The sequence below is a fragment of the Pavona decussata genome, unplaced genomic scaffold (assembly GCF_977016875.1).
Source record: "Pavona decussata unplaced genomic scaffold, jaPavDecu1.1 SCAFFOLD_339, whole genome shotgun sequence".
Classification (NCBI taxonomy): domain Eukaryota; kingdom Metazoa; phylum Cnidaria; class Anthozoa; order Scleractinia; family Agariciidae; genus Pavona; species Pavona decussata.
In genome coordinates, this window is record NW_028145727.1 from 422128 (window position 1) to 448010 (window position 25883).

Below are 25883 nucleotides of genomic sequence, written 5' to 3' on the forward strand. Positions count from 1 at the left end.
TCGTCGCTGATTGTAATCTTTTGCTTCTCCATTCGAAAGATGTTAGCTCTTATATTGATCCCCAAAAGCAATTTAAACAAAATGGCGATTGCGTGCCCAATACGATCTCGAGCAGACTCCTCGAACTAGTAACCAAGCGGCTTGACACTCACTTGAAGGAAGTCGAACACTGTCGCCGGCTTCCCGCAAATTTGCGGGCTGTTTTCGTCAACAAATGGAGGAGCCATGTGAATTTTTAAAGGGTGGATCGGGTTTTCTAAGAGCTCTGAAAAGAGCTCCCGATCCGTGACATTTTCTTTTTTCAAGATTTAGTCGGCAGGTGCAATGAACCAGCTGACGCAACGCGATCAGTTTAAAAGTTCGCGGCTTCTCTGTACCATTTTACAATTGAGTGATTTTCTTGGCATTGTGTCAAGTCTTGACAATCATTGTTATTCAGTCGTGGACTTAAAACAATAGCCCACTCGCCCAAAGTGCGCCATTGTCAAACTCAGCAGCCACTAGCAGTCTTCACGTCGAAAAGAACAGTGGTTTTCGTTTACCGATTTTGAAAATTAAAACGGATTCAGTTCCAGAGAGGCCCCATCTTTCTTTTACAGGGCGTCAAAATATGAAAGCTGGTGAAAATGTTCAGAAAATCGCTGTCAAAAGTGGCGTCCATACTGAAAACGACCGATTTTTCCGAATTTTCGAGTTAAAAAAAAACAGTCTTTATACTTCCTTATATTCCTTTGTTTGAGGCTTGAAGTGCATGTTTATACATCATTGTTTTCCAAAAAGGCGTGCGTCAAAGTTAAGATTACAACTTCTGAAAAATGGAATAGCATGTTTTACTAGCACTACTTGGCAAATTTAGGCCCTATCTTTTCTAATTCTGGGCTATTCAAAGCGCGCTTGCATTCAAATTTGCCGCTTCGATGACTATGAATAATTAATGATGTTCAGGCATTCTGCGCGATGCAGTAAACGTGCCAACTGTCGGTACCGTTGGCAGGTGAAATTATATCTTCCGCTCGGGTCTTGGTAAATTTATAGCCATGTCGTGGGAAAACATAACTAACAGTACTGCGTTTTCTCCGCCTAAATGCTTCCTTCTCGACATCAATCTTCAAACCACCGAATATCTGTACGTGGCACATATACTGACCACCATCATCAACGCTATTTCATCTTTCACGGCAGTCGCAGGAAACGCCGTCGTAATTCTGGTGGTTCGGAAGTCACCGGCGCTTCAAACGCCCTCGAACGTTTTTCTTTGCTGTCTGGCGTTTAGTGATCTCACCGTTGGATTAATTGCACAACCATGTTTTGTGATCCACAAAATCGGCGAGCTTGGCAACAATTTCAGCATGTATTGCACGACAAGGATACTGACAGAATCGCTCGGCTATATCACTGCCGGTACGTCTGTTCTCACTATAACGGGCATTGCGATCGAAAGGTATCTCGCCCTGTATCTACATTTGCGCTATAAGGAAATCATAACCACCAAACGTATCTTGATCTCTGCCACGTTGATTTGGATTGCCTTCATTTTAATAGCTGGTTCAAGGTTTTGGATCGCCAACGACAGCGTCTTCAACAACGTCTCCATTCCCTTGATATTTTCCAGTCTGATTTTCACTTTCCTGGCGTACGCGAAAGTCTTGAAGCACGTCCGTCGACACGAGAGCCAGATTATGAAGGAACAAAGCGTCAATGCATCTCTTCCAGCCTACGGTCCGCTTAACTACCGTATGTCAAAAATAAAACGTTACAAGAAATCCACCCTTACGATGGTATACATCGTGGGAATTTTCATTCTTTGCTACATCCCTTTTTTGAGCGTCAAGATAGTGCACAAGATTGAGGGGTATACTGTAAGCGTGAAGACAGCTTATCTGTACGCTTCGACAGTCGTGTTTCTAAACAGCTCATTCAATCCAGTGGTTTACTGTTGGCGTATTACGGCCATACGAAGGGCAGCGAGAAGTGTGTGTTCGCGGGGTTTTGGTGCTGTAAACCGAAGCGTGAGGTTTCACCGAGGAAGCCGAGTCACGAGTATGAATATTACACGCCTTCACTTAGCTTATACCAAACGGATTCAGTAAATTAGCTCAGATCAATGAACGTTTCGTGAAGAAAGTTTTATCTTCTGCAGCCGAGGTTGCAAACGAGACGTTTTTTACTTTTACAAGCTGTAGAAAACTTGTGTGGTAAACAGACCACTCAGCCTAAAGTATTGATTGTAAATCCGAATGGCCTTATTGATTCGCACTGTTCTTTCGACGACGAAACGAAGTCGATCATCCTAAACGTAAAGCAAAGCAAAGTTTCCCTTTGGAAATATATGAGATCATCTAACATTTGATTGACGTATGTACTTCTCTCGACCAATCCGTTTTTCCCGCACACTGGTGTGCGGACTATTCAAAAACCCATGGTTTTCATTCAGGCGGTATTTCAAAGTCCCCCTCCCCATTCTCCTCGCGGCTTCGCCGCTCGCTTCTAGCAGCTCCGCCGCCAAAACTTTAGGGAACTTAAGCACCAGACGTTTTCTACGGGGCGACGGCAACCGGAACTCAAATTTACTTCCGATTCACGTTTCCCGCCGACATGGTCAGCCGTCGCGACTCGGCGCCAACTTTGTTTTGCTTATTTTGACGTCGCGTGCAAAACGTGAGTTTCGCCTTTATGATTTTCGTTCCTTTATATCATTTTGCCCTCAATTTTTTGTACTTATCGATGCTTAAAATATTATTCTATCGTTTTGGCGCTTGTTAGGGCGATTATCAAGTATTTGCAGTCGTTTTTTGAACTTTTAAGCCTCTAGCGTGAAGATGGCTATCAAAAATCAACCTGTAATTGAATTATATGACCACGACATTCTCCTGTTGCGTGAAATGATTGCTAGCGAATTGTTCCAGTTCAAGAAAGGCAGTCCAGACCGTGACAAATTCTGGGAGTCAACCCAGAGAAGATTGAACAGGCTCGATAATCGACTCTGAACTCTGCCAAACATTCGGTTTCGTTGATGTCTTCAAGATCAAATCTTGCGTGCGAACTGTGCGGAAAATCTGGGTTCTTGGAACGGCAGCTCTTCCACAAGACCAAGAATTCTTCATCAGAAAGTATTTTACCATCCGTATGCTAGTAATAGCATCTCTCTTGGTTCACGAAAGACATTTTTCACAGAGGTTTTCGCAAGCTTTCAAGGCAGTTTTCGAAAGGGTTGCCGTCGCAAAAACACCTCTTTGTTTAAGGTTGGATTTTAGCGGGAACGACGGCGCCCTGGCTCGTTTGTAGACGTCGCCGTCGCCCCAAAAACGTCCGGTGCTTAAGTTTCCTTTTACTTCGCGCGCGCCTACAATACCGCCAGCTACGCAGGCTACTTGAGACAAAAATCTATTCAACGGAAAACAATAAAATCATAATAGGCTATAAGATAAACAGAATGCATGCCAACGACTTGCCTGTATTCACTATTATTGTAAACTATTCCTCATTTTCACTTCGTTGCACGCGTTGGTGACATTGACAGTAGTTCTAAGAACAGCTCAGATTCGTTCAAAGAAGGTTCAGTTTTGCTCAAGGTGTTCTCAGTTTTGCTCAAGGTAATTCTCAAAGTTGCTTTACTTAGAAGGTTCTCAAAGATCACTAGGAGATAACGGGCTTGTTGATTAAGATCAGTTCGCCTGACCTTAGTGTCGATTCCCGCTCTCGTGCAGTGTCATTTGTGTGTAAAACAACTTAATAAAAATATAATTATGTGTTTAAATGTCAACCGAACTACCTTTGGTTCCACAACTGAAAGAGATTTCTAACAGCGCGCCACAACAGGTTCGATGGATCGACACGTGAAGTCAAGAAGCGATTGTTCGGTGGCGACCATGCACATCTTTTATAATGGGAGGGATGGTTGATTTCTGGAAACACGCAATAAATTTTTTTCGTGCAAAATAGACAGATACTCCATGGACATAAACATTTTAAGACCATATTGCTTCTTTTCAAATCTTTCCATCATTTTACTGACAACACAACATTTTTTTGCAGCTATAGAATGTTTCGAATAATCTCCTACCCCCTGCCCCACCAAAGTCGACAATCATACATGCAAACGTTGCAAGAATAAATTTACATGCGCAAATTTGACACCAAAAATACATCTCATGCGCTTAGTGCGCATGAGTTAATGATAGCAAAATTCTTACATGTTGCGTTGGCATAGATATTGCTTCAACTTCTAGGTAAAAAATGACTGAGGAACCTCTTGGTCGAACAATATCGAACCTTGCGTCGCAGGCGATCTCTTAGATGAGTGATTTCATATTTTGCTGAACTTAATTGCAGTTAAAAAAAAAAAAACGAACTTTATTGCAGTTCTGCGCACAATGTAATTTAGTTTTCAGGGTCTATAGTTGTCCACAACTAAAAGGTTACTGGTTGCGTTTTAAGCGCCCACATGGACAAAGTAATTAAGGTAACCAATGAAAAATGACCAATGATCCGTCCATAGAATTTAGTCATAATGGATGATAACAAATTTAAATTGCCGAAAAAATGCTTTTAGAAAACTTTCAAAAATACTATAAAAATGCTATCAGTATGGAAAATTGAACGCTTGATTACAAGTATCCGTTTTGTTTCAGCTCAGTTGTATAACTCATGTTTGTCCTTCTATCCTAAGCCCAGTAAAATTCATATGTATTTTTTGGCACCCCGCAGTTTTTTACTTACTAACACCAGACTGACGCTGCTTGCGCCCATCGCATTTACAATGATCCTATTATTGCCCAGAAGGCAGTCACCTGCCCAAGGTCTATTCCAGAAACATTAGCCACCTCAATTAAGAAAAGATATATTGCCTATAATTTATCTTCTCTTTATTGATCACCGTACAGGGCTAAGCACAGGGCGCTTGAGGGCGCTTTCGACACTGCTGATCCTGCGCAGTGTGGGGGACGCATGCTCGCGGCAAGAGTCTTTCCACTAACTGAGTGGTTACAGTCGGCATTCGCGACCAACCGGTGTGTGGCGCTTTTTTGTGTTAAAAGCAATTGAATAGGCAAGGCAATGCATCTAACATAGTTGCTACAACCGAGAATCCCTTAAAGCCATGCGGATTATAGTGTTCTGTTCCTAGCTAGTTCTTCGAGCAGGATCTCAGTGTGCGGTTTGGCATAAGTTGGTGAAAATAGAAAGGGACAGTCATCTATATAGACACTGAGAATTATTAAAAAAAAATGGCGTTTTCCAATGTTTATTTCGTCTGTGCAACGAAAGTACAAGAGCAAGGCGACTAACGTTAAACGAGCAGAAGTTGAGATATACATTAGTGATCACTGGCTGGAGCGGAAAAGAAAACAGTTATTAAAGCCATTTCAATTAAGTGTAGAAAATTAAGTCAAGGCAATATTCTATCAGCTGGTTTGCTTTCTAAATTTGCATGAAGCGAATCATGCATAAAAGGGGTAATTTATAGTTTACCTGCTGTTCAACCAGACATCACTGATATTAGAAAATCGAGAATTTTGTATATTTGATGTTTTTAAATCCTCTCCTACCGTCAGTAGTCTTAACTCATTAGTGCTCTTGGTAAAACTAAAGCCGAAAACAAAGTAATACCTCTTAAGTTTGAAGGAAATGTTATTGAATGTGAGTTAATTTCAGTTCAAATATCTTTCGGCTTAGAGAGAAAATTTGTTGAAGGTGAATTAATTTTGTTAAGCTTGATTAAGGAATATCTTGACCTTGAGTGGAAACTTGTTGAAAGTGACTTAATTTTGTTGAGCTTGATCGAAATATCTCTTGACCTTGACAGGAAATTTGTTGAACGTGAAGCCAATGTCGTTTCTTGAATTTTGCACCAATCGGCTTTCCATATGCCGCCGGTAGTAAGGTTTGTCGTCTCGAACCATTGACCAGACGAATCCAAGAAAAAGCTCTCGTAATTTGAAACGTTTCCACGTATCAACGGAGGGAAGAACCTCATTGACGCCTTTGTGAACGCATTTCGAGCATTTTTGAGACGAATTCAACACAAGCAACTCGTTTAGGAGAGGAAAGATTACAGAGATAAATACTAGTACTACATGGCTTTTACTGTAAAATTTGTTGGGCGCTTTTTGAGATCTCTTTTACATGTGCTTTTGTTAACGTTACAGTTTATCGCGATTACCAAGAGCTGGCGTTTAACATCTCTGCGTGTACCCTCAACGTTCTGTTTGCTTTTCCGCCATTGTTTTCAACAGCATCGTAATATTCGTTACATGGAAGACAAGATCACTGCATACTCCATCGAACATTCTAATCTGTGGTCTCGCTGTGTCCGATCTGGCACTGAGTGGGCTGCACGGTTCAGCTTTGTATTCACACCTAAGGTACAAAGCCATTATAACTTCTAAACGCACCATGATATGCCTGGCTTGTTCTTGGATTCTTTCTAGCGCATGGGCGTTGTCAAGATTTTGTTTAAATGTCCGCAGTTTTGCTACCACTACAGGTTCAGTGATAATTATTTGTCTGTTGATTAATACCTGGGCTTATGTCCAGGTATTTCGTCTTGTCAAACGCCACAAAACTCAGATCGAAAGTGAATCAAACCATTTACCGCCATCTTGTTCATCGTCGGAAGACATTTCCAAATATATCAAAACAGTCATTATCATGGTAATACTTCTTGAAATCTTGATCGGAAGCTATGCAATATTTGTTGGCGTTACCAATGCACTGGCGTTTGGTTTTGGCCGGAGAAATAGGCGGGCGCTCTCCACAGCTTACACCGTATTATCCAACTGGATTTTTTTCACATCTTCTTTGAATCCAGTTCTATACTGTTGGAGACTGGGTGAAATTCGCAAGGCTGTAATGATATTAATTTTTTTAGCAAAATCAGTAAATACTTTATACACGATCATAGGCTTGTAAAAGCGAAACCGTCTGTCAAAAGGCGAACCGTTGGTAACCGTTTTGGTAACTTGATTTTAAACATAGTCGAACCCCCCATCCTGGAGTCTTTCCTGTCTCTTTCGTGTTACTCTGAATGTGTTCCAAAGATTCAATAACCATGCGTGATATGAAGATGAACTACGAGTATTGTAGCTATGTTGCTCAAACGATAAAATCGGATAAACTATGGAACTTATCATTATGTAAATAATCATTAATTAAGTTTGACTATATCTTGAAGTTTGGCAAACGTATGAAGTTACATAAAAAGGAGTAATGGACATCAAAGGACAGGCATCCATTAACGGAATAACCCATGCCAATTTGCAATCTTTAACTACTTGTGAAAGGGAGACGTCATAATTATTTTCCCAACGTGGACAACCATAGTTCAGATCAATACGGTTTACTAACAATCCTGTAATATTTTAACCCAAAAGTGTTTATTAGAATCATATATATTGTAATTTTTTTTCTCAGACCACACGTTTTTAGACTACAAGCGTTCATTGTAATTCATTACTTTTCTATGATGATTTTAGGTGTATACAGGGCTACTCAGGATAACAGCCCAGTAGCTGATTGGGCCACCCTGTCTTAAATAAAGTTCACTTACTTACTAATAGAGTGTGTGCACGACGGCCTTGTTGGAGGACCGAAACAACACAATGATATTCCTTTGGGAAATATATTCTATTTTTATGCAAATATCCTCTATTGTTTTAGTCCTCCAACATGGCCGCCGTGCACACACTCTATACCGGCCGAGGACAATATTACATGATCCAACTCCAAATTTACTGCTGTTACTAAATGATTTCGAAAGCACAATGTCCATATTTGCAAAGAGCCTCAAGACGTTATGCTTTTTTTTATCAGCTATGACATGCAGTCAGGAAATAATTGGCAACACTTTTACAGAGGAAATGTCGCCGCAAACCGTTTCTGTCAAAACAAGCATGTGTTTTTTTTTGTCATCCGTCCATTCCAAGCGACCTTTCTACTCAAAGTTGATAGGCTACTTAGAAGAAAACCTACTGGCTGATTTAACAGCTAGTATTTTAATAACGTTTCCCAATTAACATTTTGGGTAAACAAAACTTACCTTCATCCGGGGCAAAAAAATTTTCTTGCCCCTTGATGAAGGTAAGTTTTGTTTAACCGAGATATTGGGTAATGTTATTAAAATACAAGCTGAACGATCAACCAGTTGTTTTATTCAGTCCATTGCTGATCCTGATCTATACGAAGATTCAACTACAAAAATGACTCCTGTTTGTAGAAGTGTTCATTGAACGTACTTAAAATAAGCCAATTGCAGCACGCGAGGTTCTGCAAAAACTCAACAAATTGAGTCCACAGATGCCGCTAATGAAAGCGGTCTTTAAAAATCCAAGATGAAAACCTGTAAGCTAAAACGCTTTCCAATGAAAAGCAACCGTGTTTAAAGGGGAACTATCATGGAGTTTTTGACCTCTTTTGTTAAAAATAGTGAAATAAGACCTTCACTTTGCTACAAAATAATTCTAGAACAACGAGGGGAAAGAAATCAACTCAATTCTTGACAGGAACAACTCGTACTCTATTCTAGCGCATTTTGGAAACAAAACTTATAACAAAACTTGAAAAACATTAGCCTATAACATTTTTCAAGTTTCACTGAATCCATTTTGATCAGTTTTATTGCACTGGGGTGATAATGTATTACAAAACTAGACAATTATTTTTTGTTTCTGTTGTCACACAAACATTTTTGGGTTTTGAAATGACATCAAGTTTTCGTGATACTTCCTTCACAAACATCCCGGAGGTTTGATCAAGTGAATGCTGTGTGCTTAATATTTTGAAGCAAACGAATTTAGTTCAGGTCTTAGTAATACGCACTTTTACTTACAAAAAGACCAACTGCTGTTCTTCAAAAACAGCCAAAAGCTAATGGAAAATGGCACCATCATGACATGAGTCATTTTAAGCTGTCAGATCCTTTAAGTCAGCGTCACTGCAAATTTCTGTATGAGCACACAACATCTCGGGCGTTACATTTTCGTCCGCGGCTACTTGGAGATCAAACGAAAATATAGCGTGAAATCGTCATGATACTATATTTAACAATTATTTCACGCCAAGAGCGAGCGTTGGACTCAAAATGATAGAAATTTATTGAAAACAACCACTAAATAATAATAAAAAAGTTTTAGAGTCTCAGCTTTTGTGCTGTCGTGTACACTAGCAATACGCTTACCACATTTGACATAATGGCTTTTATTCAAAACTGGATCATTGTATAATGCAGTTCCAGGGCTTTGATTGGCTTAGTGGCCATGGTATATGACCCATTATACCATGCCCGAGAAGTAGCGACCATAAATTGTTTTCTGGTTGCTCTTGAAAAGGAAATCAGCCAGGCCTACCAATATTACTTGATTGTTTATAACAACACAATTATTCCACTCGCGCCTGTTGGATGTGAGATGATTATAGCCAACTCGACCCTACGCGCATCATTGGCTATCTATCATCTCCAACGCGCGCTTGTGGAATAATGGTTAAATATACCATGGACGCTAAGCCAATCAAATCCCTGGAGTTTCAACATACAATGATCCAGATTTTAATACTATGAAAACAGATCAGTGCAAAACGTTGAAAATTGAATTCAGCAAAGCAGCTACAAAAAAAAAAAACTTGCATTATTAATAAACTGACAATTGGTTGTAAAAAGAAAAGGTCTTTTTATGCGAGTTTAAAGCAAATTATAAAAACCAGATCTAAATGTATAATGCATTTCAAGGGATTTGATTGGCTTAGCGGCCATGGTATATGAGCCGTTATACCATGCCTTAGAAATAGAAACCATTAAATTGTGTTCTGATTGTTCTCACATATCCAACACGAGCTTCCAACCTGATAGCCACTTTAAGGCTAAAACAACCCACTGCGTACTTAAAAAAACGAAGACAAAAAGCAATATATTACGGACCATTGACGCAAAAGTATCATTAACGAAAACACCTGTTTATTTGCAACAGCAAATATTAACCCTTCATTCAAGAAAAGTCAATTCAGTACAGTTCCGTTGGCAGGCGAAATTATATCTTCCGCTCGGGTCTTGGTAAATTTATAGCCATGTCGTGGGAAAACATAACGAACAGTACTGCGTTTTCTCCGCCTAAATGCTTCCTTCTCGACATCAATTTTCAAACCACGGAATATCTGTACGTGGCACATCTACTGACCGCCATCGTCAACGCAATTTCATCTTTCACGGCTGTTGCAGGAAACGCCGTCGTAATTCTGGCGGTTTGGAAGTCACCGGCGCTTCAAACGCCCTCGAACGTTTTCCTTTGCTGTCTGGCGTTTAGTGATCTCACCGTTGGATTAATTGCACAGCCATGTTTTGTGATCCACAAAATCGGCGAGCTTGGCAACAATTTCAGCATGTATTGCACGACAAGGATACTGACAGAATCGCTCGGCTATATCACTGCTGGTACGTCTGTTCTCACTATAACGGGCATTGCGATCGAAAGGTATCTCGCCCTGTATCTACATTTGCGCTATAAGGAAATCATAACCACCAAACGTATCTTGATCGCTGCCGCGCTGATTTGGATTGCCTTCATTTTATTAGCTGCGTCAAGGTTTTGGATCGCCAACGACAGCGTCTTCAACAACGTCTTCATTCCCTTGATATTTTCCAGTCTGATTTTCACTTTCCTGGCGTACGCGAAAGTCTTAAAGCACGTCCGTCGACACGAGAACCAGATTATGAAGGAACAAAGCGTCAACGTATCTCTTTCAACTTTCGGTCCGGTTAACTACCGTATGTCAAAAATAAAACGCTACAAGAAATCCACCCTTACGATGGTATACATCGTGGGAATTTTCATTCTTTGCTACATCCCTTTTTTGAGCGTCAAGATAGTGCACAAGATTGAGGGGTATACTGTGAGCGTGAAGACAGCTTATCTGTACGCTTCGACAGTCGTGTTTCTAAACAGCTCATTCAATCCAGTGGTTTACTGTTGGCGTATTGCGGACATACGAAGGGCAGCGAGAAGTGTGTGTTCGCGGGGTTTCACCAAGGCAGCCGAGTCACGAGTATGAATATTACGCGGCCTTCACTTAGCTTATACCAAACGGATTCAGTAAATTAGCTCAGATCAATGAACGTTTCGTGAAGAAAGTTTTATCTTCTGCAGGTTGCAAACGAGACGTTTTTTTACTTCCAAAGGCACTATACAAAATACAAAAGTTTTCCTGTTCTTTGCAGTGAAACTTTCTAAGTAAGTTTCGAAACTTCATTTTATGAATAGTGCTTTTTGTGAGTAGAATTTCACAAATCTGTTACATATTCAATGATCAAAGCTGGATATTGCTGAAAGTTTGTAGTTTTGTTTGTGCTCATATTTAATTAGTGTCAGTTTCTGCTCTCAGTAAAAATATACGCACGGTTTCAAATGAAAAATGTGAATGTGAAAATCACAACTGCATTTCCAGTGATGGTCGTTAAGGCGAGCGCAGTCAAAATGTGGGTAACGTAGAGATATTGCTTTGGTTAAAATTTACGTCGAACAGGAAACATGCTTCTTTATGCAGATAAATGGATGGATCGGATGAATTTTTCGCTGAAAAACTGTTTAAATCCACCTGCATCTCCGTTTCGGTCGAAATAATACCTGAATCAGTATTTAATTTCCCGTATATATTAAAACTTGGGAAGCTCTCAGAAGATCATCCAGTCACCGACCACAGAATGTTATTTCTATATACCACGCCCTCATTTGTTCAGCTGTGTTTAATGAATATGGATGACGTCACAAAATTAGACTCAAATTTCTGCAAGGCTGATCGGACTGCGTAGAAAACTTAACACGAGAGCGACATCCAGTAGAGACCAAACCGAGAATCAACAGAATGCGGCAACCGTGGACAGAGCCTTCCATGTTGGACTTGTTAGTGGACTTACGTAATTCAAAGGGTGACTGAAACAACACAATATCGGCCACTGATTCTGTCAAACAAGAGGCTCCAAGTAGCCTAAACTCATGCGCAGGAGGTTATAGCTTGTACAAAATACAGTACCGCTAGAAACCACAATACATCGGCCGCGGGTTTGACGGGGTGGACGCGAGGGCAGTGCACGCGTTTTGCCCTTGCGTCTACCTCGAAAGGAACGAAGCACGAGACGAAACCTAGGGAATCACGCGTTCTTCAATAGCCGCGTCTTCGTGATCTTAATTGCCCTTGTTTGCTTATTGTTGTGTGTTATTGTTAGTAATCAGGTCGCATTTCCTAGAGATTTTCACGGAAACTACAGCAACTCATCAATGCATCGCTCACCGGTCATAGCTCTAGTATTGTCCGACCGGCTCGAGAGCAAAGCTTTCGTCAATCTTTGAAGTTAAACTTCGACTTACTGATACTTATTGTTTATCGCTCAGTAAATCTGCTATTAAAAGATCCGTGTAGGACTGGAAATTTTTCAAGCAAATTAATCGAACTGGCGAATGAAGCATAGTCAGTGTTGCGTTTCAATTTGCATGCGTGCTGCTTTCGTTTGTTTTCCACAAATATTTTTCATCTTTAGTGTATAACGAATGAAACTTTTTTGTTTGCCAAGCGTCAAATAGCGTTTGTGCAGCATTCAAGCGTAATCATTGATAATTTCCTTTACCTTCTGTCCATCAAAACTACAAGCCTGCCGTAATGAAAAGGCTCCATGCGAATGATCTGCATATTTTCGATTTTCATGTGTCGGAATTTCCGAGTAAAAACGTCCGTTTCTTCATATTAAAAAAGTACACACAAAAATTTTCTTTTCGACCGCTTCTAAAGGTAAGTAAATACACAAAAGCATGAATTAACAAATCATGAATAAATTTTTTTTTGAAAGAGAGTGAAAATACATGTATTTATCTAAAGGTAATGTAAACATTTCGAGAAGAACTTGAAGGAAGTCACATTACATGTATATTACGGATAACACATGTCGGGTCATGCAAAGTTAGTTACATTTATTCATTTATCAGAGGAAAGCAAATCGCTCCGTTGATCTGTTTCCCGGATCTGTTTATGGGAATCCACATACGCGGGACACATGTAATCTATGGGCTGAATTTAAACGGCAGGAGGAAATGTGTGGACGGCTTGCGTACGTAAAATTACACGATGCCGGATGGTGGAAATCCATGCAGTCCCGAGAATAGACTCCCACGCGATGACACCAAAGAACGGCTGCATTTCATGACGGCGTTTTATGTTTCATGCGGTTTACTTAAGAAAAAAATCTATTCAACGGAAAACTATAAAATCATAATAGGCTATAAGATAAACAGAATGCATGCCAACGACTTGCCTGTATTCACTATTGTTGTAAACTATTCCCCATTTTCACTTCGTTGCACGCGTTGGTGACATTGACAGTAGTTCTAAGAACAGCTCAGATTCGCTCAAAGATATAATTATGTGTTTTAATGTCAACCGAACTACCTTTGGCTCCATAACTGAAAAAGATTCCTAACAGCGCACCACAACAGGTTCGATGGATCGACACGTGAAGTCAAGAAGCGTTGGTTCGGCGGCGATCTACACATCTTTAAAATGGGAGGGATGGTTGATTTCTGGAAACACGCAATGTATTTTTCTCGTGCAAAATAGACAGATACCCCATGGACATAAACATTTTAAGACCATATTGCTTCTTTTCAAATCTTTCCATCATTTTACTGACACCACAAAACATTTTTTTTGCAGCTATAGAATATTTCAAATAATCCCCTACCCCCCACCCCACAAAAGTCGACAATCATACAAACAAACGTTGCAAGAAGAAATTTACATGCGCAAATTTGAAACCAAAAATACATCTCATGCGCTTAGTGCGCATGAGTTAATGATAGCAAAATTCTTGCATGTTGCGTTGGCATAGATATTGCTTTAACTTCCAGCTAAAAAATGACTGACGAACCTCTTGGTCGAACAATATCGAACCTTGCGTCGGAGGCGATCTCTTAGATGAGTTATTTCATATTTTGCTGAACTTAATTGCAGTTAAAAAAAAAAACCCGAACTTAATTGCAGTTCTGCGCCCAAAGTAATTAAGTTTTCAGAGTTTAGTTGTCTACACTGGCTAAGGGGTGTTTTAAGCGCCCACAGGGACAAAGTAATTAAGGTAACCAATGAAAAATGACCAATGATCCGTCCATACAATTGTAGTCATAATGGATGATAACAAATTTAAATCGCCGAAAAAATGCTTTTAGAATACTTTCAAAAATACTAAAAAAAATGCTATCAGTATGGAAAATTGAACACGTGATTACTAGTATCCGTTTTGTTTTAGGCCAGTTGTATAACTTATGTTTGTCTTTCTATCCTAAGCCCAGTAAAATTCATATATATTTTTTGGCACCCCGCAGTTTTTTACTTAATAACACCAGACTGACGCTGCTTGCGCCCATCGCATTTACAATGATCCTATTATTGCCCAGAAGGCAGCCACCTGCCCAAGGTCTATTCCAGAAACATTAGCCACCTCAATTAAGAAAAGATATATTGCCTATAATTTATCTTCTCTTTATTGATCACCGTACAGGGCTAAGCACAGGGCTAAGCACACTGCTGATCCTGCGCAGTGTGGGGGACGCATGCTCGCGGCAAGAGTCTTCCCATTAACTGAGTGGTTAGAGCCGGCATTCGCGACCGATTGGTGTGTTGCGCTTTTTTGTGCTAAAAGGAATTGAATAGGCAAGGTAAGGCATCTATCATAGGTGCTACAACCAAGAATCCCTTAAAGCCATGGGGATTATAGTGTTCTGTTCCTAGATAGTTCTTCGAGCAGGATCTCAGTATGCGGTTTGGCATAAGTTGGTGAAAATAGAAAGGGACAGTCATATATATAGACACTGAGAATTATTAAAAAAAAGTGTCGTTTTCCAATGTTTATTTCGTCTGTGCAACGAAAGTACAAGAGCAAGGCGACTAACGTTAAACGAGCAGAAGTTGAGATATACATTAGTAATCACTGGCTGGAGCGGAAAAGAAAACAGTTATTCAATATTCTATCAGCTGGTTTGCTTTCTAAATTTGCATGAAGTGAATCATGCATAAAAGGGGAAATTTATAGTTTACCTGCTGATCAACCAGACATCACTGATATTAGAAAATCGAGAATTTTGTAAATTTCATGTTTTTAAATCCTCTCCTGCCGTCAGTAGTCTTAACTCATTAGTGCGTGTTTTGACGTCCACTTGGTAAAACTAAAGCCGAAAACAAACGATTTTAAGTTCACTAAGTAATCGTGACGACGTCTGCGAGGTTTTCATTGGCTAAACTGTGGATAAACTGTCGGAAGATAATCGACAGGTGTTAGAATAACTCACGTAGTCAGTTTATTCCGTTCTAATATTTTCTGGCAGCGATGTGCCGCCGGTAGTAAGGTTTGTCGTCTCGAACCATTGACTGAGACGAATCCAAGAAAAAGCTCTCGTAATTTGAAACGTTTCCACGTATCAACGAAGGGAGGAACCTCATTAATGCCTTTGTGAACACATTTCAAGCATTTTTGAGACATTCAACAGAACCAACACGTTTAGGAGAGGAAAGATTACATAGATAAATACTAGTACTACGTGGCTTTTACTGTAAAATTTGTTGGGCGCTTTTTGAGATCACAAAAATGAACCCAAGCTCTGAGAATCACCAAACGATCTCTTTTACATGTGCTTTTTTGAACGTTACAGTTTATCGCGATTACCAAGAGCTGGCCCCAGTTGTTCAGTGGGCGGATAATTTTATCCACTGGATAGTTCGCTATCCGGCAGATAAAATGTGCGCAAGATTTTCCCGATAATCCTATAATTTGAGAATAGAGTAGAAACATATGTCAAATTTAAGGATGGTATTGTGTGGAAAACTTGCCAAAAGCATCGGTTCGAGTACATTTGCTCCGCTGGATAGCGACTTATCCAGTGGATAAAGTTATGCGCTCTTTGAAAAACCCTCAACGTTCTGTTTGCCTTTTCCGGCATAGTTTTTAACAGCATCGTAATATTCGTTATATGCAAGACAAAATCACTGCATACTCCATCGAACATTCTACTGTGTGGTCTCGCTGTGTCCGATCTGGTGGTGGGGTGCGCAGTTCAGCCGTTGTATATTGCAATGAAAGTGCTCGAGATACAAACAGATTTCTCATCTTATTGCAGCCTGAGATTAACAATGGAAACAGTCACTTTGGTCGCATCGGGCGCGTCTTTCTTCACTTTAACTTTAACCATCGGCGTGGAGCGCTTCTTAGCTCTGTATTTACACCTAAGGTACAAAGCCATTGTAACTTCTAAACGCACCATGATATGCCTGGCTTGTTCTTGGATTCTTTCTAGCGCATATGCGTTGTCAAGATTTTGTTTAAATGTCCGCAGTTTTGCTACCACTACAGGTTCAGTGATAATTATTTGTCTGTTGATTAATACCTAAGCTTATGTCAAGGTATTTCGTCTTGTCAAACGCCACAAAACTCAGATCGAAAGTGAATCAAACCGTTTGCCGACATCTTGTTCATCGTCAGGAGACATTTCCAAATATATCAAAACAGTCATTACCATGGTAATACTTCTTGTAATCTTGATTGGAAGCTATGCAACATTTGTTGGCGTTACCAATGCACTGGCGTTTGGTTTTGGCCGGAGAAATAGGCGGGCGCTCTCCACAGCTTACACCGTATTATCCAACTGGATTTTTTTCACATCTTCTTTGAATCCAGTTCTATACTGTTGGAGACTGGGTGAAATTCGCAAGGCTGTAATGAAATTAATTTTTTTAGCAAAATCAGTAAATACTTTATACACGATTATAGGCCTAGAAAGAAGCGAAGCCGTCTGTCAAAAGGCGAGCCGTTGGTAACCGTTTTGGTAACTTGATTTTAAACAAAGTCGAACCCCCCACCCCGGGGGCTTTCCTGTCTCTTTCGTGTTACTCTGAATGTTTTCCAAAGATTCAATAACCATGCGTGATATGAAGATGAACTACGAGTATTGTAGCTATGTTGCTCAAACGATAAAATCGGATAAACTATGGAACTTATCATTATGTAAATAATCATTAATTAAGTTTTACTATATCTTGAAGTTTGGGAAACGTATGAAGTTACATAATGAGTAGTAATGGGCATCAAAGGACAGGCATCCATTATCGGAACAACCCATGCCAATTTGCAATCTCTAACTACTTGTGAAAGGGAGACGCCATAATTATTTTCCTAAAGTGGACAACCATAGTTCAGATCAATACGGTTTACTAACAATCCTGTAATATTTTAGCCCAAAAGTGTTTATTAGAATCATATATATTGTAATTTTTTTTTCTCAGACCACACGTTTTTAGACTACAAGCGTTCATTGTAATTCATTACTTTGCTATAATGATTTAAGGTGTATGCAGGGCCCTTCAGGATAACAGCTCCGTAGCTGATTGGGCCACCCTGTCTTAAATAAAGTTCACTTACTTACTAATAGAGTGTGTGCACGACGGCCATGTTGGAGGACCGAAACAATACAATGATATTCCTTTGGGAAATATATTCTATTTTTATGCAAATATCCTCTATTGTTTTAGTCCTCCAACATGGCCGCCGTGCACACACTCTATACCGGCCCAGGACAATATTACATGATCCAACTCCAAATTTACTGCTGTTACTAAATGATTTCGAAAGCACAATGTCCAGCCTCAAGACGTTATGCTTTTTTTTTCTCAGCTATGACATGCCCATGTTTTTTTTTTTGTCATCATCCATTTCAATCGACCTCTCTACTCAAAGTTGATAGGCTACTTAGAAGATAACTTAATGGCTGATCAAACAGCTAGTATTTTAATAACGTTACCCAATTAACATTTCGGGTAGACAAAACTTACCTTCATCCGGGGCAAAAAAACTTTTCCTGCCCCTTGATGAAGGTAAGTTTTGTCTAACCGAGATATTGGGTATTATTATATGGCAAGGTAGTCTTGAGGTAAATACGCGCGTTCTGATTGGTTCCTTCTTGGTCGGGATTTTACCATACGGACCGTTTTCATGGAAACGGTAATAAGCCGTGTATTTTTGTTTACCACAAGCGGCAAATTTGAAAAAAAATGCAGCTAAAACTGCCAAAAGAAAATCTGAAAATACTTTCATTCTTTGCAAAGAAACTACCCAAAAGACTGATTCCAACATGGACGAAGTAAAATATCATTTACAAAGCAAATTTTACTATCCCGATGATCTAGAAACCTCTGAAACAGGTATAAGCGAAGGCCAGGAAGCTATTGACGATTTCGTTAACAAACAGAAAAGTGAAAACACAAAAGGAAGACGTCTACTGATATGAATACTCTACTCCGTTTTATTGAAGCTAATGGCTTGAATAGTCAAACAATTGAAAGCCTACCTGCGTCCGAGCTTGACCAACTTTTGCCAATTTTTTTCTGAACGTACGCAGGAAAAATGGTGAATACGAGCCAGCAACATTTTCCAGTTTTCAGCGCAATATACAGCGATACTTATCTGAGAAGAAATATCCATTCAACAGACTCAAGGATAATGAGTTTGAAAAATCGAGAAGAATACAGTTCTAGCTGCGAAGCACAAGTCACTAGTTCACGAGCACGACAGAAGAAACAAGCTGAAGCCGCACAGGCGAAAACGAAGAAGATGCTCTTTTTGAGGCAGGAGAATTCGGCGACTCCAATCCAGTTGCACTGCAACGCCAGAACTGTGTGGTGGTCTTTATCCCTACACTTGGGTTTCCGAGCCAGAGATGAGAGCGATGAGGACGATTGACTTAATGCCGCTTCTTTTAAAGTTGAATGTGATATTCACAGCAAGTTAGCAACCTTTTCTTGCCTGTAAGTACTTTGTGATGCACTAGAAAATTTTCTGGGATCGACGAAACCCTTTTGTGAGTTTCAAAAACAAACCGCAGCTGTTAAGATTTCGGTCAAATTCCGCTACAAATCGTTCTTGAAGTCTTTTCTATAATCAACCTGATTACATGTAAATGTTCAGTAAATTTGTTTTCAAACTCGTAGTACCGTAGCTTGTTCTTTCTGGGTTGCTCGCGTCATCCAAAACACGTCACGACGGAAACCCTTTGAATTCAAGTGACCGGAAGTGTGTTTTTTATAATTTAACAAGTTTGCTCCGAGTGCCATATAATAAACTACTTACTAGCCTAGCTTGCTCGAGCCGTACTGGAGAATCTTGGCCCTCGGTCGTTTTTGTACGGACCTCGCTGCGCTCTGTCCGCACTGCCACGACCTCGGGCCAAGATTCCCCAGTACGGCCCTCGCGCTCGGTTAGTAAGAGGTTAATGTTATTAAAATGAATACTAGCTGAACGATCAGCCAGTTGTTTTATTTAGTCCATTGCTGATCTTGATCTATATAAAGATCCAACTACAAAAATTACTCCTGTTTGTAGAAGTGTTCATTGAAAGTACTTAAAATAAGCCAATTGCAGCACGCGGGGTTCTGCAAAAACTCAACAAATTTAGTCCACAGATGCCGCTAATGGAAGCGGTCTTTTAAAATCGAAGATGAAAACCTGTAAATTAATGGCTAAAACGCTTTCCAATGAAAAGCAACCATGTTTAAAGGAGAAGTATCATGGAGTTTTTGAACTCTTTTGTTAAAAATGGTGATATAAGACCTTCACTTTGCCACAAAATAATTCTAGAACAACGAGGGGAAAGAAATCAACTTAATTCTTGACAGGAACAACTCATACTTTTTTTATTTGTCCATTATATTATAAATACAGTCAAATAGAATCTTATGACTGCTAACGTATATATAATGGCAGGAGATCTTAGCAAGCTCAATGAGCTTTTCTGTGAAGATCCCCTTATTCAAGCTTAGACTAATTACAGGGCAGATGGTGATTTATTATAATTCTAGATAGATTACCTCTAATACTTGCTTTGTCCTAAAACAAAACTAAAAACCTAATAACCTAAGATACTTTGACTTTTGCACTTAAGCCTTTGCGCTTCTCTTAAAGACCTTTATACTCTATAGACCCTTATCATAAATGGCGGCCGATAAATTATTCTTTTGTTTTCATAAAAATTAGCCTTACCAGCCTCGTCAGCGTGTGCAAAATTCAAAAGAATTTTTACTCTGAAATGAGGTAAGTAGGGCTAATTAACATATATTGAAAAGAATAATAAATCGGCCGCCATTTATGAAAAAAGGTCTATTCTAGCGCATTTTGGAAACAAAAATAAGAAAACTTGAAAAACATTAGCCTATAACATTTTTCAAGTTTCAATCCATTACGACCTACTCTGTCTCTGGCCAGAGGCACTAATCGACAGACTTATTGCACTGGGGAGATACTGTATTACAAAACTAGACAATTATTTTTTTGTTTCTATTGTCAGACAAACATTTTTGGGTTTTGAAATGACATCAAATTTTCTTGATACTTCCCCTTTAAGGGATCACAAACGTCCCGGGGGTTTTGATCGAGTGAATGCTGTGTGCTTAATATTTTGAAGCAAACGAATTTAGTTCAGGTCTTACTAATATGCACTTTTACTTTTTAAAAGGCCACCTGCTGTTCTTCAAAAACAGCTACAAGCTAATGGAAAATGGCACTATCATGACATGAGTCATTTTAAGCTGTTAGATACTTTAAAATAATAATAAAAAAGTTTTAGAGTCTCAGCTTTTATGCTGTCGTGTACACTAGAAATACACTTACCACATTTTGAAAATTGAATTCAGCAAAGCAGCTACAAAAAAAAACTTCCATTACAATAGGTTGTAAAAAACCCGGTCTTTTTATGCGAGTTTAAAGCAAATTATTAAAAACCAGATCTGATTGTATAATACAATTCCAGGGATTTGATTGGCCTAGCGGCCATGGTATATGAGCCATTATACCATGCCCGAGAAATAGAGACCATTAAATTGTCTTCTGGGTGTTCTCACATCTCCAACACGCACTCGTGGAATAATTGTTGAATGGATTCTCGCTCGCTAATTTGCAACGTGATAGCCACTTTAAGGTTAAAACAACCCTCTGCGTGCTTGAAAAAAACGACGACAAAAAGCAATATATTACGGACCATTGACGTAAAAGTATCATTAACGAAAACACCTGTTTATTTGCAAGACCAAATATTAACCCTTCATTCAAGAAAAGTCAATTCAGTAAACGTGCCAAAGATCTGTCGGTTCCGTTGGCAGGCAAAATTATATCTTCCGCTCGGGTCTTGGTAAATTTATAGCCATGTCGTGGGAAAACATAACTAACAGTACTGCGTTTTCTCCGCCTAAATGCTTCCTTCTCGACATCAATCTTCAAACCACGGAATATCTGTTCGTCGCACATATACTGACCACCATCATCAACGCTATTTCATCTTTCACGGCAGTCGCAGGAAACGCCGTCGTAATTCTGGCGGTTTGGAAGTCACCGGCGCTTCAAACGCCCTCGAACGTTTTCCTTTGCTGTCTGGCGTTTAGTGATCTCACCGTTGGATTAATTGCACAGCCATGTTTTGTGATCCACAAAATCGGCGAGCTTGGCAACAATTTCAGCATGTATTGCACGACAAGGATACTGACAGAATCGCTCGGCTATATCACTGCTGGTACGTCTGTTCTCACTATGACGGGCATTGCGATCGAAAGGTATCTCGCCCTGTATCTACATTTGCGCTATAAGGAAATCATAACCACCAAGGGTATCTTAATCGCTGCGTCGTTGATTTGGATTGCCTTCATTTCATTAGCTGTTTCAAGGTTTTGGATCGCCAACGACAGCGTCTTCAACAACGTCTCCATTCCCTTGATATTTTCCAGTCTGATTTTTACTTTCCTGGCGTACGCGAAAGTCTTGAAGCACGTCCGTCGACACGAGAGCCAGATTATGAAGGAACAAAGCGTCAACGCATCTCGCCCAGCTTTCGGTCCGGTTAACTACCGTATGTTAAAAATAAAACGCTACAAGAAATCCACCCTTACGATGGTATACATCGTGGGAATTTTCATTCTTTGCTACATCCCTTTTTTGAGCGTCAAGATAGTGCACAAGATTGAGGGATATACTGTGAGCGTGAAGACAGCTTATCTGTACGCTTCGACAGTCGTGTTTCTAAACAGCTCATTCAATCCAGTGGTTTACTGTTGGCGTATTGCGGACATACGAAGGGCAGCGAGAAGTGTGTGTTCGCGGGGTTTTGGTGCTGTAAACCGAAGCGTGGGGTTTCACCGAGGAAGCCGAGTCACCAGTATAAATATAACGCGGCCTGCACTTAGCTTATACCAAACGGATTCAGTAAATTAGCTCAGATCAATGAACGTTTCGTGAAGAAAGTTTTATCTTCTGTAGGTTGCAAACGAGACGTTTTTTTACTTCCAAAGGCACTATACAAAATACAAAAGTTTTCCTGTTGGTCGCAGTGAAACTTTCTAAGTAAGTTTCGAAACGTCACTTTATGAATAATGCTTTTTTTGAGGAGAATTTCATAAACCTGTTACGTATTCAATCAGTATCAATCCTTGATATTGCGGCAAGTTTGTAGTTTTGTTTGTGCTCATATTTAGTCTCAGTTACGGCTCTCAGTCTCAATAGAAATATGCGCACGGTTTCAAATGAAAAATTTATACGAGTAAACTCCATGAAGGTATAGAAATTGTAAAAAAAAATAAGCTACTGAAAAATATTTATAGAAACCATTTTTTGGTGAAAGCTATTGTTTACATTCAATAATGTAATATGTTAATTAATTCTTGTTTCTTAAAGGAATCAACAATTTCAAAAGCAAGAAGAGGACATCTTGCGGCTTATCATGTTATCGCCGATGATTAATTGTTGGAAGACAAATACTGTTAAACCTCACCGCAAGTTTAATTAAGGAAGGCCACAATAGCTTTGCTGGAAGCAAAACTGTACTGACTTAAATAACGAAATTGTAAAAGGAAATCCCTTACGCCCAGGGAAGTGTATAATATTGAACGGCTTATTGCTCAAAACGGTGATAATAATCTGGGCAAAATTAATTACACAAAAATAATGATATCATTCCTTTCATTGAAAATCTTTTTGGTTGTTGAGTGACTAAAAAGCTTTCTGTTTTTTTTTTTTACTCAGGTAACTGCAGTCAGTATACACTGTGATTATCTAGTTTCATTAATTTTCAATTGCTTGTCAAGCTAAATCTACAAGCGAGTGAAGTACCCCATCAGCGTAAAGCAGATCTTAAGACAAGAACCACCTTCCATCAGCTAATAAAACGCATAAGCCCAGCTGCCTGTTTTTGTATTTAATTATTAACGTAACATCAGTGGAAGAAAAATTTGCTGTTTAGGTTGCAGATTACTTTTGTAGTTATTTTCCATCTACAACCGAAGATCATTCCTGCCTTGAATGCAGAAAAATTATTCTGAGGAGAAAAAGTCACGGAAATTGATGAAAAGCCGAATGGCTGAATTTTGGGCGCCCGATGGTTCGTTTCTGTGGCATATTATCTGAAATGAAAACATTAATATCCACCTCAGAAATTCGAATTATATGTTAACGAAAAGCAAGAATTTTGAGCGAAAGATCATCTCAAACTTTCGCCACGCTGAACGTTTACAGTGAAAAAAAAGGCCAGCTAGCATTTTCGGAAAGCCAACATTACTTCGTAAATTCGGGGAATAAAATCCCGCTCCCTACAATTTTCGGCAATTTGAATTTTCAGCTAAAGATTCTGAATAGATCAAACCGTCAAAGCTTTACAAACCTGCCTTGAAAAGGCCATAACATGTTCTTGGAATCCAGTAAACAGCAAACAGCATTTTAAGTAGTTTTGTTCTCATGTTCTCATTGGGACCCTCTTCTGAATAATCATCAGGCCAAACTAAACGCACCTGTCATCGGAAGAAAAGCATAATAAAATACTGAGGTTTTAAAGAATTAAACTTGTGAACCACTACTGCACGGTGCAAATGAAAGCATGTGGGCTGCGTTTGATTCGGAGACCTTCCGCCAATTCGCTAAGTCGACACCACCAAACACGTCACCTAAAAAATAACTTCTCGCTCGTTAAACTACAGTGCTTCGCAATTATTCTAAGTCGTGTAATTTGCATACTGAATGTAGCTGGACCATCCAAAAGCTTACCTTGGTTAGGCAGCGTGCAAGTATAGGAAGGGAAAGGACTCGTGGTCCTCCTCATGCTAACCGTAAAATCTTTTTCACCTGTTGTAAATAGAAACATTATTTTTCTTTTTTCGTTATCTATTTCTAAAGTTGTTAGGTAATATAACAGATGATGATGATGATGATCATTATTATTATTGTTATTATTATTATTATTGTTATTATTATTATTATTATTATTATTATTATTATTATTATTATTATTATTATTATTATTATCATAATCAATTGAATGGGTAACAATCAATTTAACCTTGAATTTTGAATCTCGAATCTCTATTGTAGCTCACATTAAGGTATATTAAGATTTTGATATTGAGATTTTCCTAAGGTGATTTGAAACCCGCCCGTAACTTACTTTATGGGCGATGTTCGCACGCTGAGAAGACTTCAGTGTAATACCAGTAACGAATGCATTAGTGAATGATTCTTTTCGTTTCAGCATTAAAGATACAGGCGAGTGAAACTGTATCTTCAGTGAACAACTAAACAACTAGTGATTAGAGACTTAATTACCTCATGGCACTGTATGTTCATAAAGATATAACTGACGTTAACAAATCTGGTGGATGTTGCTAATGACTCTACTCAGTGAAAAAGAGAACAGAACACATTCTTTTGAGATTTTGAGATGTTTTTGACAATGTTTTGAAAACAATGTTCTAACAAGTTGACGCAAGCTGTAAAGAATATTAATATTTACCTGACATGTATCTTGCATTTGACGAGTTCTATAGTCCTGAGTGAACAACAACGTTAGGCTAGTTTCCTTTTTCTCGGATACCTTTCCTGGAAAAATAGTGTTGCTAAACAAGAAAAACTCGACAAGAAAAACGTTTCTAATTTTTTCTTGTAGATTTTTCTTGAGCTAGTCAAGTCGTGAAACTTGCTCATGCAAATGGTCAGCAGGTGTTTTTATATGACAAGTTTGTTTTCTCGTGTGTCGCGCATGATGACAAATTCTTTGGCAAGTATTCTCCTCGGCAAGCCTCCTCGTAGAAAAACTGGCATATGTGTTGCAGTCATCAAGATAAACTTGCCAAAGAAGATTGTAAGGACAGCTATAATTTGTCAAGGATAACTCATCGTGGTAAACATGTTTACCTTTTGAACACGAACAAGTAAACAAAATATCCGGGAAAATTTCCTCAATTAGCCTTATTTATAGGAACTGTTAGAGCAGGTGGTAAGGTTGGCACTTGGACCTCTCGCTCGTACCAACATTTCCCCCCCCCCCCCACAGTTTTTTAGTTCTGCTAGGGGCTGTTATTGTCTATTCACGTACTCTCTCAGTCCATGATTAACAATTATATACACAAACGCTACAGAATGTGCGCGTGATCTTTTTTATTCGGATTGCTTTTTACAGTCATTTTAGACCATCAACAGGTTTTTGTCTTGTTATTTGGTGTACCTGATAACTGAGACAAATGACGTCATCGCTAAGAGACTCTTCTCTGAGAGCTATAGGTGGATTTCGCCTTGTTGGCGGTCAAAGCAAAAGAAAAGTTTTTCACATAGTTTGCATAAAAATGGAAGTTAACTCCCAGAGGAGAAAAATCTTATTGCTCATACCACCAACATGGCCGCTGTGACGTCACGTGCAATCAACCTATAGGAGAGATCTATCCAAACTCAGTTGGAGCGAGGATCCAAATTTTCAATACTTCTTTTTTATAAATACCATCAAAGATATTTTATGATAAACATTTTCCATTGAAATGTGTTGCGATCAATCATAAGACCAGAGAAAACC

The 25883-nt window shown here is 39.2% G+C and overlaps 4 protein-coding genes across 4 annotated transcripts in view; 3 read left to right on the top strand and 1 right to left on the bottom strand.

The window, feature by feature from the left end:
* Positions 1-12115, bottom strand: part of LOC146453282 (adenosine receptor A2b-like) — a 30729-nt gene extending 18614 nt beyond the window's left edge. Inside the window, exon 1 of the mRNA XM_085096796.1 lies at positions 11610-12115. The gene's annotated coding sequence lies outside the window, so the exon portion shown is untranslated. The remainder of the gene's footprint in view (positions 1-11609) is intronic.
* LOC146453284 (beta-3 adrenergic receptor-like) lies at positions 1038-2134 on the top strand. The gene has a single exon (XM_085096817.1). It carries the CDS (start codon positions 1038-1040, stop codon positions 2088-2090), a length of 1053 nt encoding a protein of 350 aa, XP_084952943.1. The 3' UTR covers positions 2091-2134.
* On the top strand, positions 10021-11591 carry LOC146453285 (QRFP-like peptide receptor). Its single transcript, XM_085096797.1, has one exon. The coding sequence runs from the start codon at positions 10057-10059 to the stop codon at positions 11035-11037; it is 981 nt and encodes a 326-aa protein (XP_084952923.1). The 5' UTR covers positions 10021-10056; the 3' UTR covers positions 11038-11591.
* An 8753-nt stretch (positions 12116-20868) lies between the features above and the next one.
* LOC146453286 (beta-3 adrenergic receptor-like) lies at positions 20869-23495 on the top strand. Its single transcript, XM_085096783.1, has one exon. The coding sequence runs from the start codon at positions 21209-21211 to the stop codon at positions 22265-22267; it is 1059 nt and encodes a 352-aa protein (XP_084952909.1). The 5' UTR covers positions 20869-21208; the 3' UTR covers positions 22268-23495.
* The last annotated feature ends 2388 nt before the right edge of the window (positions 23496-25883 follow it).

Bases quoted from the DNA above. Each gene is read 5' to 3' on its own strand.
- LOC146453284 (XM_085096817.1), top strand. From the start codon at position 1,038: ATGTCGTGGGAAAACATAACTAACAGTACTGCGTTTTCTCCGCCTAAA.
- LOC146453285 (XM_085096797.1), top strand. From the start codon at position 10,057: ATGTCGTGGGAAAACATAACGAACAGTACTGCGTTTTCTCCGCCTAAA.
- LOC146453286 (XM_085096783.1), top strand. From the start codon at position 21,209: ATGTCGTGGGAAAACATAACTAACAGTACTGCGTTTTCTCCGCCTAAA.